Source organism: Ostrea edulis, chromosome 1 (genome assembly GCF_947568905.1).
Source record: "Ostrea edulis chromosome 1, xbOstEdul1.1, whole genome shotgun sequence".
Taxonomy (NCBI): domain Eukaryota; kingdom Metazoa; phylum Mollusca; class Bivalvia; order Ostreida; family Ostreidae; genus Ostrea; species Ostrea edulis.
In genome coordinates, this window is record NC_079164.1 from 76,942,386 (window position 1) to 76,955,154 (window position 12,769).

Here is a 12,769-nt window from a genome sequence, read left to right on the forward strand (position 1 = left end):
AGCGACAAGGGGTAAATTATACATACAAGTATAGCTATACAACCCTTAGTATTCTATATCCCTGTTTTTGAAATCATTTTACTGGTTTGTTTGAGTATTTGTGCACTTTCATTTGTCATGAGCCAGATCAACTTTTGATCATTATTCATGTTACAAAAGTTCTTACAGCAGTTATTCACCAATTCATATATGTTCAAAAGGACATTGATTTTGGGCTGTTTTGAAAAATGTTATAGTTTACACGCCCTTTGCAATCATGAAAGTTTTTTGCAGATTTCGTGTGTAATTGCTGAAATAGTCTCTCTCTCTCTCTCTCTCTCTCTCTCTCTGCCTGTCCACTTTTCAATAGAGAATAACTCCGTGTGTTGTATTTTTACACATTAAACGTCCTGTTATATTATTGTAAACGTCTCCCAAACTATTGATTTACGCTGTCGTTGGCCAATTTAAAAAGAAATGTCGCTTTACATCATTTTCTAAATAAAGATGCGATTACAAGCATTGCGCCACGGTATACATGTGCCTCTGTTTATGTTTGCTTTCAAGTCCCGCCCCTGCTGTGTCTTCATTGGTTGTAAATTAGAATGGAAATTTTGATTGGCTAACAAGTTATGATATCACAATACATGTGATCTTTTCCTGGCTATTGTGTATTAGGTACCTATAGAAGTGCACGCACAGACGTTCGTTGCAATGCGATATCGTTTTGATATTTCTATTTTTTTCGGTGAAGAAGAATACATGAAATAGACAAAAATGTCAACAACAAAGATGTGGTGTCTTGTCTCACAACCAAATTCCGTTGTTCTTGATGTTGAAGTGGATCAGCGAGCCAATGGACAAGAATGCTTAGAAAAGGTATCGTTTGTTTTGTTATTATACTTAATTTTCTCATCTTATTTTATTTAACAAATTGTCGTGCCATCGCTCTCTAGTTTAGTTAATTTATTTAATGTGGTGATCATCGTGATTGTTAAAAAACAACAACCTGAAAACCTAAGTGTATCGCATGGATGACAGTAGGTCGCCATTTTTTTTCCAACTTGGGTCCAAAGTCCAACTCGACAAACAAAGTGCAATACTTCAATGATTTGAATGTTATTAGTCATCTCTATAAATTGAACTGGACCTGAATAAATTGGTATAATGTAGAGCATATGAAAATTTTGAAGTAAATGCTCTGTCAAAGCAAATCGAACACTGCGCAGTTTTAAGTCAGCTGTTCACGTAAACAAATCAATAATCGCAGCCTGCAGTGCTATTTTTATCTCGAACTGCCTTTTGTTACTGAAGGACGAAGGGAGCTCTTTGAATATCAGTTCAAACTGAATATTCAATGAAACTTGTAGGTTTCCCCCCTTCTGAATGTGGTGTGTTTAATATATAGTAACCAATTAAATACTGTCATTTTGTCAGATTGTCATATATCAATAAATTTTCTTTGTAGGTATGCGAAAAGCTTTGTATAGATCATTCAGAAAAAGATTACTTTGGCCTTCAATACAGAGGGAACAAGGGAGAGAACTTATGGCTTAACATGAGGAACCGAATTGAAAAACAGTTGTCTGGTCCACAGCCATTACGATTTCAGTTGAGAGTCAAGTTCTTTGTCCAGCCTCACATGTTGTTACAAGATACAACCAGGTAAGTCAATTTGATATGTTGGAACAGAAGAAAACATATGCATGCTTGTGCAGGGGTGACAAGTGTATGAGTGACTGCATATGATTAAAGCATTTGCAGTAAGACAAGGTTTCCTTGATTCCAGCTTTCTTTTTCTTTAACTATGGAGAATTATAATCAAATTGGTGTAAGCAGCATGTAATTGGTTATATGTATGCTCATTGTAATATTATTGTGTTTTACTGTACATATCATGTAAATAGTCCTTGTACACGAAATATTAAAGTTATCAGATTGCCATTCATCAAGTTTGAAGTTGTGTCGTGTACTATATAGCTTGTGCTAGATCTAGTAATCTTGGCTAGAATGGTATGATATTTTTGGTGTGTACTTAGTCACCAAAGTTTAAAAAAAAAAAGTTTAGAAAGAGAATTTTAAAATGTACAGTATGATGCAATATATATATATATTCATACACATTTGTTGTTTACTATGAATATCAAAACACATTTTTAAAACCTCTATTTTGAATGAATTACTTAATGTTGCACTTTATTCAATCATAATATTACCCTTTAATGCAGAATTTCTTTGAGCTTTGAAACATTGTCATTACATTTACTTTGACTTACTGATATGTAATGATGATTTAGAAATGTTGGCCAGTTAACTCACAAGTTCAAACAACCTTTTCTCTGTGTAATGCAACACAATATCTTGGTGTGTGAATAAAATATTTTAATAACATATGTTCTATGAAATATAAAAAAGTATATATAATTTATTATATATATTATATTATCACACTGTAGGTGACTAAGTTTTCTCTTGCGATACTCCTCACAGTTGGAACGATTGTTGGTTATTATTGTCAATGAAGATATATATCAATTGCTGAAAAGCTTTAACAGTTAAGTACTATGATTTTAAGTTCCTGTAATGGTAGACACTGGTCTAGTAGGGTAAAATTTTGAGATGTGGTGCATTTTAAACATCAGATTTTAAACATGAATATTTTGTATATGGACTATACAGTTCTTAGACTAATACTTTACTAAATTTAGGTTTACATTTAACATGTTTAGTAGCTAGGGATTTCATTATATATGGAAAAGTAGCAAATAAATAAATACAAACTCCCATTAGGGCAAATTATTACTCTTACACTCTATTGAAAATGAAAATAATATGATTAAGATGTTAATGTTGGGCTTGTCAATAAAATGCTCATGGAAAATAACATTTACATTTGAGATTAGAGGGTTGTTTTCCTGCAATGATGCTGTTGTACCAGATGACTTGTTTATTATCTTTGTTATGGCTGATGATAACTGTGACCCTCTGGCTGTGTATTTTTCTGTGTTACTGTTAGCACGAAAAGTTCACCAGTGGTCATTTAGCTTGAGAAAACAAACAGTCAAAGTAATATGATCCCAGTATACAAGTTTTCTGTTGATCACTTCAGTGTGCATGATATTGAAAATAGAGGGGGAAAAAAGCTGACCTTTTTTTCTTTTTTGTACTTTATGAAAAATTATTCACAAATGATTGATTTACTGAATGTAAAATGGATATCAGGTATACTTAGCCCGTCTTGGATTTTAAAACAAGTCAGAGATTAGGTGTATTTTGAGAGCACTGGTTTCAAACAAAGAGCTTTTATGTGGTCATTTTAAGGTTAAGGTTGGTCAGGATTATTTATAGAAACCAGGCAGCTGGGAGCAATGGCATTGCAATTTAGAGGGCAGAAAATATTTAAACTTTACACATGATAAACTACAGAACTAAGACAAGCATACATGTATCAGGTCTTTGATATTGCTCACAGGTATCGGAGATCCAAGCAAAAGGCTGTTCATGATGAATGACATGTTTACAGTGAATATACTTATTTTGCAGTACATTTATGTATTAACTATATAGCAAAGCAGTAGCTGGACAGTGCAGTGTGGTCAGGTATTCAGGCCAAGGTCAGATTCTATGGCTAGATTGATTTGAAGTTAAGTGATTATTCTAAGCCACAAAGTAAAATCTCTGACTAATTTGGTGATTATACCATTGTGTAGGATATGCATGAATAAAATGAATGTAGGTGTTTAAATTTATTTATATCAGTATATGTGCATGGTAAAACTTTCTCATTATGGGTCATTGATTGCTTACGTCATCCATATACTGTACTTCTCTGATATCGGGGATTCAAGCAGTCTTTGTGTTGTGACTTTGCTCCATCAGACAATAACCGATAGGTCCTTCAACTTTATAATGATTGTGAAATTGATCTTGAGTGATCATTGATACCTATTAGATGTATTAAAATTAAAACTGATTGTATAGACCACACATCAGAATTTAAGAATTACTTGAAAGTGAACAGTATTTTTTTTCTCACAGAGGATTTACTTGAAGTGACATAATATACCAATTAATATAATATTGGCCAGAAATATTGTGCAGGTAATTTTACTTTGGGTAGTTGACACACATTTAATTAATGATGTTCATACCTATAGGGATGTACATACATTTTGAGATGTGCTTGGATCAGTAGGCATATACTTATATTGATATTTTTTGAGAAGTGCTTATACATATCATGTCATATAAGTGGATATAATTTTTCCTTTACAGACATCAGTTTTACCTGCAAGTATACTATGAACTCAAGATCAAGAAATTGTTGGTGTCAGATGAAGAGCAGTTAGTCAAAATCATGGCTCTAATATCTCAGGCAGAACATGGCAACCAAGCAAACAGTGAGCAGCAAATCCTGTCCTATCAAAATCTGATCCAAGGAATTGCCTTTTGCTCTGATGAGATCATTACCAATCTAGCGTATGAGCATTCGAAATACAGAGGCATGCCTAGACGATCAGCAGAGTACAGGGTTGTACAGGAGGCATCCTTGTTGCCTAGTTATGGCATGGAATATCATGAGGCCAAAAACGAGGCTAATGAGGATATTGTTGTGGGTGTTGGACCCGAGGGTGTGCTCATCTATGACACCAACATGACAGAAATATCCAGGTAAGTGTTTGAATTTAAAATACTAGGTAGATGCTTCAGTTTTATAGAAATGTGCATTAGCTCAAATAATCAACATTTAAAAAAAAAACCATATTCTAAAGACATGTTTTTGTACTTTCCAGGTTCCCTTATCCGATTGTCCAAAAAGCCATCCATAACAGCAAAAAGTGCTTGCTGTATGTTTTTGCAGAGGACGGAGAGACCACACATGAAGAGTTCAAGATGGTCAGTTTAAAGGCTGCCATTGCTTTATACAGGAGCATCACAGAGATGCATACATTCTTCAGGTGTGACACCATCAACATGGACTCTGAGGTTTTTTCTCAGGTCAGTCAGAATTTGAAGGATGTCCTGGCCTCCATATTCCTGAAGGAAAGTAATTCTGTTGGTAAGTAGTTTTTCAATCTCGCAGAAAACTGTAATGAATTACTGTAGAATCATTTAAATTCGTGGGGGCCAATTTTTGTGGATTGCTGAATTTTTACGGGTTCGTGGGGACGTAATTTCATGGATTTATATATAATTTTGTAAGATTCTTGTATACTAGTTGTCTTTATTCGTTGAGGATGTTAATTCGTGAGTTAGAGGTACCCACGAATTCCACAGAAATTGAACCACCACGAATTCTAATGATTCCACAGTAATTCAAGTAAAACAAGGTGTACATGATTTCAGTATGAACAGTGAATTGTTATCTGCATCTAACTATACCCAGCAGCCCCTCTCTTTCTTTTTATGGATTGGGGATATTGAATATTAAACTTCTCATTTCCTTAATCATGTAATTTTGTGTTGATTGACAGGTATGAATTATGTTTTCGATGTGCAACACACCTTTAGAGAGGTGTATGACAGCACAAAGAGGAAGATGTTTATGTCACAACAAGGCCTGGATGGTCAAGGTCACTCAGAATCAGAAATGGATGCAACCTGTGACAACAGAGAAATGTCAGTTTGTGAGGTAAGTTAACAAAACAATCTGTATCAAGGAATTCAATTTCTGTATTCTCAATTCACATTAATGTATCTGCAGTGACAGCAGAAATTTAGGTAATTGTTACTCTGATTAGCTGCAGGATTCTAGCTTTTTTTGGGGGGGGGGGGGGGGGGGCATGTAGTGAATCACAGAACTACAGATCCATCTATTTAAAATAGTAGCATGTTTGGGTGGTGCCAGTCACTTTAATGTAGACAAGCAAACTTGATTGAAGTTGCGAGTTTTCAGTACAATTGGGATTTTATTAGATGTTTGAAGGTATATCTTGCTACAAATATAGTAAGAAAATGTGTTAGAAATATTTGATTATAGAAATTTTGAGGCAGTGGTATAAAAATACAAATATAAGACCTATATTTTTGTGTGCAAAAACGTACTGTAAATCAAAGGTTTTTTTTAATGGCTAGGGATCTGTAGCTCTGGTCCAATTTTTTTTCCTGAGAGCTACAAATCTGCAGCTATACACTGATACATGTATTAGTTATCATTCACTGAATAAATCATTATGTACTTGTTTAAAACAAAGTTCGTCATAAACTGGACAGTAATATAAACTAAGTGTTTTTCATTCTCAATGTGTAACACACACACATATAGCTTTTGCTATTTATTTCTTTGAATAACCAATGAGTACTAGTGTGAACCTTGGTTTTGTTAATAAATTAACATATGAATGAAAACTAGAGGGACAGAAAAATTTTATTCTCTGTAGATGGCAAAGTAGGCCGTTCATGTACATTAAATGCTAGTAATGGCATGGAATAAAATCAATAATGCATTGCAATGAACTAATGAAATAAAAGCGAGGAAAGCCATTGAAAAGATTTACAGGAAACATTTAAAAAAAAAAAAATCAGGACACTATTTTGTCCATATTTGTAACTACACACCAAATTTCACATGTGCAAATAGCGTATTTTAGTGATTAATTATTTTTTTATATTGTGAATTATGAATTTTGTTATCAATCTTGCACTGTTTCTCAGTCATATGATAACACATTAATTGGTCCCTGATGATGCTTTTGTGGGAGCATATCACTGGAAAGTTACAGCTTGTGCATTTTATTTTGTGCTAGAGTTTAAAGGGGCATTATAGCTATCATTTTTTCACCAAAAATTGAATTCAATGAAATTGCTCTATATCATATATATTTTAGTAATAACACCAGTATTTAATCATTTTAAACACTTTTTAACCTCAAAGCAGACACATGGATGTGTAATTTTAGTGATTAAATAATTATTGTCTTGCAATACAATCATGACAATAATTCTTATGTTTATATTTCTTCCTACTAAAAGTGGCTATCTAAGGTAGTTTTATTAGTTTTTTATTTTGTGTTTTTGTACAGTTAAATGTTGACAGCCATAATTTGGACCTTCTGAATGCAAGGATAAGAGCAATATTTTAACCTTAACTCTGTATTATGTAAACAAAGACTCGAGTCTCTTTTATGTTTACAAACAAACCAGTAAAATATTGATTTTGTAATTCAAAGCATCCTAATTTTGTTCTGTCAGTCAATCAAAAATTTTAACTTTAAAATGACACATCTTACCTAACGTATACTTGAAATGCGATACATAAATTATAATAAACTTGGATCAATATCCATTTATTTTGAAGACTTCGTAAACATGCAATAACACACCTCAATCTTTTTTTTTCAAGTCAAATAATAAACTCTCTATAATAAGCTTCTGTCATGATGAATAACCTTAATTTGTTTGAGAAACCTTTTAAACATATTGGACTGTAGATTTTGATCATTTTTAAATGAAAAACAAAATTTGGAGGAAAATCGTGAATCAGTCCCTTTAATGTAAACATTGGCTAACACAATCATTACAACAGTTGCTATTTTAGGAACCTTTTTTCATGGAAATTACATTTTCATAAATTGTGGGATGATTAAGTTGAATAAACCCAAACAATACTTGACTGCATCATGAATAGAAATAGCTTAGAAAATATAACAAAGGTTTGTAATGTGATATCATTCAATGGAAAACCCCTTGGAAATCCATGTAGAATTAGGTCACAAAAGGATGTTTTGATATTTGAGAAGTATACTGTAAATTGCTATTTATTACATCTTCTATCATGCCTTGTGGACAGAATTGTTCAGAATGAGAGTTATTGACGTAATGATAAGGATCATATATATATAAATCGAAAACAAAAATAGGTTTATTTAGGAAGAAAGTACATGCAAGGTTTAGGATATTTACTTCTTAATACTCGGAAGTCTATATTAAGCAGAATTTAAAAGTTGCAGTGAAGACAGGTGCAATAGCAGCGTTTCTTATTTTTGTCGACCTTTGTACAAAGGCAAACACTGCACTTCAGTATACATTTAAATATGATTCACAACTTACCACAGGTCAAAGTCTATCATGATATAGACAGTAAGACAATAGTACATTGCATCAGTTGCTAAATTGGGTTATTTTGAAGTGGGGACAATTGTGAAGCAGGAGGTTCAAAGTCTATGATTAGTCAGCTACATGTTTACTATGATCATCTCACATGTACATGTTACAGTGAACTCAAAGACCATAAAAACCATATTCTGGTAGTATTTGCATTTTTCAAAGCGTATATCTATATAACAAGAACAGCAAAAAATCAACCACTTTAATACCAGTGTTTGTACACGTGCTTATTTTTAGGGCATTTAATTGCTGACTGAGATATCATTATCAGTTTAGCACATTACATCAGAAATTGAGAAAAATCGATAGGGGATTTATGGAGAGCTGCGACTTCAACAGACTTTTGATTTGTTGCCCTATCTCAGTTTATTTTGTGTTCAAACATAAAATGTTGTGAAGATTGAATTATTAAAGATTAACCAGTTATATTTCATTTCCTAGGAATACAAGAGGCAGTTGGAGAAGTTTCAGGAATCATTGATTTGTCGAGTGTGCATGGACAAGGACATTTCGACAGTGCTGTGCCCCTGTGGTCACATGGTCTGTTGTAATGAATGTGCTGAGAGACTTGAAGAGTGCCCTGTGTGTCGGACTATGATAAACACTGTACAGGGTGTATTTTTCCCCGCGATTGTCACAGCAGCCAATAGGTAACAGTCAACATACAGCAACAGAGGAAAAGCCTGTGATATGAAAAATATTGCTGTGAGGGTGAAACTGCCAGATCAATGCAATACTATTTTGTGATTTTTATCATGCTAAATTTTACCCGGGATGTGTGCATATAGAAGATGTTCATTTTCATTACTTTCACATGTTGATGAAGTCATCCTTTGCCGTATTCATTCAAATCATTGAACCATTTTGTCCATATTTGTAACTACACACCAAATTTCACTTATACAAATAACATATTTTAATGAATACATATTTTTATATTGTGAATTATGAATTTTGTGCAGATAGATTTTGTCTCAAAATATCCCCATTATGAGCTTCACTTGTTGCCAACTCAATGGTTTATTCGGGTTAATTAACTAATCATGCATTCATGGAGGGATTATCATTTCAGTCAATAGATTATTTAATTGACTTAATCAAAACTCTTGTAGAATATTTAGATTGTTCAGCTTTTGCCAGGGCTTTGTTAGCTTATTCAGGAGCAGGATGTTTGGTGTGGGGCAGGTGGGGGATAGAGAACCTCTGTATGATATGCTACCTCGATATCAAGTGAAATACTTAAAAAGTGGATCAGAATGCAAGTGATTGCACATTTTCTATAATTTATCGCATATACTGCATATGAAATTATCTATACTCCATATATTCTCTATGTATTATGCTGTTCTCTCCTTTGTACCTCAAAGGCTGTTCTTTTGAACTCCATGCATTTGTTCTTTTTTTTCTTTTAAAAAAAAATATTTTTTTTTTTACAAGTTATGAAAGTCCTGTTGAAGGTGACATTATAGTTGTCATTATTATAGACATTATACATATTTCAAATTTAAAGGAACTTTAGTCCCAAGTCATAAAGTTCTATTTCTCCTATACAGGGTGTACTGCCAATGATTATATATATATAATGGTATGTACATGTATATGTATGATCTTAATTTACTATTTTATTGCAATATGGATATTCAAAGAATTTGAAAGATTGATATTTTTAAATGATCATTAGATTAATAAATATATTATTGATATGTACATGTATTTAGAATATATGCACATTGTAAACAAACACTTTATTCTCATTTTCAAGCTTCATAACTTGATGAAATAAAACTACCCCCGGTACTATGTCTTTTACTGCAATCAATGCTGTATTCATTTTAAAACCATATAACTTCAGCAAGTAATTGACATGTTTATATCTGGAAGAGTTTAACGATATCCTTGTATCAAACATTTTACAGTAGGGTTGTAAATTACATGGTGTACTTGAATATTGATTTAACGTTTGAAAGTATTGGAAGTGTATAATTTTTTTTTGAAAAAGTTGAGTTCATTTTTAGGTACATAGTGTGAATGGTTGTTGCTATATGCATGAGTCTAGAAGACTGATAGAATGGCATTATATATATTTTGTATGTAGAAGATGTTTGAAGTGAATATGTACATGTACAAAATTGTATGTAAATATAATTGTAGACTTTAATGAGAAAAATGAGGTAATTGACTGTGCTATTAATTTATCATATCAAACTTCTAAATTTTATTTCTATGGTATATTTTTTCTGGAAAACATTTCCTTTTGTAAAATTAGCGTGCAAAATTTCTTGCTTCATTATTTACATTGGTGATGATTTTATAAATTTATGGAAACTGAAGTCTTCTAAATTTAAATGCTTAAACTTCAAATCACGCTCTTCTCTCCGTACGATGCATTTCCATCTTTATACAATAGTTAATTGTGACTATTTTAATCATCCTAGATCTTATATGATTTATGCTTTTTCAAAGAGAATCTTATCACCAAAGTCATTGCTAACTGCCATTGATTGTGGAACTGCCTGGAATTATTTTTATTTCTTGCCCATTTTTGTTTTCACTTTTACCAGATGTACTTGTATGACTGATTTGCTTTGATTGAGGAAATCAAAAGTTGTACTCAAAACATTGAAGTGGACACATTCTTTCCTTAATCAGCTTTCATTTTAAAAATTGTATTTGAACATTGTTATTTAAATGCAATAATGATATTTTTTGGGGAACTACATAAATATCATTTAAGTATTGTTTTAATGGGTTCTGAAATTGATGTTGATAATAGATAGGTTTGTTATTAGAGGAAAATGCCTGTCTCTGTTATGTACATGTAGAAATGGAAGGAGAAAAACTTCAAAAAAGAATAAATTATCTAAAAACATACTTGTACTTTATTGTGTCGCCTGCGTTACACGCAGTGGCGACATATAGGGATCACTATCCGTCGTCTTGCGTCGTCCTGCGTTGTCGTCTGGCGTTGTCACAAAAAATTTCTGTCACAGTTTTCTCAAGAACCACATGGGGCAACTCCCTGATATTTGGCACAGAGCATCAGTGTGGCCAACTGTATTGTGTAAGACATTTTCGAATCTGTCGCTTATCAACTTCCTGTTTGCCGGGACTTAGAATTTTTTACAGCAAAAAAATTTCTGTCACAGTTTTCTCAAGAACCACATGGGGCAACTCCCTGATATTTGGCACAGAGCATCAGTGTGGCCAACTGTATTGTGTAAGACATTTTCGAATCTGTCGCTTATCAACTTCCTGTTTGCCGGGACTTAGAATTTTTTACAGCAAAAAAATTTTTTCCTGAAGATTTTATTTTATGATTAACTGAAGGACAGTATTTTTATGTACAAAAGGACAGTATTTGTAATTCCCATACTGAAGGACAGTATATGTGATTTCAGAACAGCACTAATTATGATTTTTCTTGAGAAACAGTAAATTGGATATATATATAAAAAGACAACAAGACTAAGCAGTAAACCCAACAGATAATTACTTATGGTTATTACCATTGTCTTGAAGAGCACAGTAACAGGTTTATACATATTTTCAAACATATGTTTTCATTCAGTCTACATTTAATAAATGTCTTAATTTCAAACAGATTCTCCCACAAATTCCATTGCATAATAATGTCTCATCTTTCAATTTCAATTAAGTTATCGTTAACGAATGTTTAGTAATTCTCAAAACCTTTAAAAGGAGTATTAAACTGACAAAAACCATTTGAATAATTTACTTTTTCAACATTATACGCGATATATTACATATAGAATGAACTAGCAGGCGACATGTCTTCCGGGGAAGACTTAATACTGCGTTTTATGTTTGCATGTGCAGTTAAAGTAAACAGAGTTTTATTGCGCACAAGAAATATAACCTTGATGTGCACCTTGGTTTTACTATTTACTTGACTCTCCACGCTAAATTGTTGCCAAATGTTGGTGGCATTTCCTCAAGCCATAAGCCATATTTAGTTTTTCTTAAATGTGCAGTTCTAGAAAAGAATTTTGAAAATTAGTTAATTTTGGATAGTTTTTACCCTGCCCTTAGGGCCCCAGAAATCCTGAAATTTAAGTCCCCATTGTTCCAAAAATGCTTCATGCCAAACTTGAAAAGAATTGCCATGATAGATATCAAGAAGTCAAAAATGTCTATTGTTCACACATTTAATAACAGACCATTTTGGCCCCACCCTGATACCAAAAACCCCTACCCCTAAAATCATCAAATTTACAATTTTGGTTAAGGACTACCCGTTGTTTTCAAAATATCCATTTAGTTTCAATAGCACTAAAGAAGACGTTATTTAAGTGTTTTACACATAAACATTATATACATGTAGTAAGTTTGGCCCTGCCCTGGAGTCAGAACCCCTACCCTGGGAATCATGAAATTTACAATTTTGGAAGAGGCCTTCCTGCTTTACATAACTATGCATTTAGTTTGGTTCTAGAGAAGAATTTTGAAAATTGGTCAAATTTGCAAACGGTTTTTGCCCTGTCCCTAAGGGCCTAGGAATCCTGAAATTTACAATTTATGTCCCCCTTATTCAAAAGATGCTTCATACCAAATTTGAAAAGAATTGGAATGATAGTTGTCAAGAAATTAAAAATGTCTATTGTTCACACATTTAATAACAGACCATTTTGGCCCCACCCTGATACCAAAAACCCCTACCCCTAAA

General features: G+C 32.8%; 1 protein-coding gene across 1 annotated transcript; it reads left to right on the forward strand.

Annotated features, from left to right (window-relative positions):
* The first annotated feature begins 611 nt into the window (after window positions 1-611).
* Window positions 612-10,954, forward strand: LOC125680710 (E3 ubiquitin-protein ligase MYLIP-like). Its single transcript, XM_048920432.2, has 6 exons — window positions 612-858; window positions 1,448-1,644; window positions 4,255-4,650; window positions 4,773-5,038; window positions 5,454-5,611; window positions 8,527-10,954. Exons 1-6 carry the CDS (start codon window positions 757-759, stop codon window positions 8,737-8,739), a joined length of 1,332 nt encoding a protein of 443 aa, XP_048776389.1. The 5' UTR covers window positions 612-756; the 3' UTR covers window positions 8,740-10,954.
* Window positions 10,955-12,769: the final 1,815 nt, after the last annotated feature.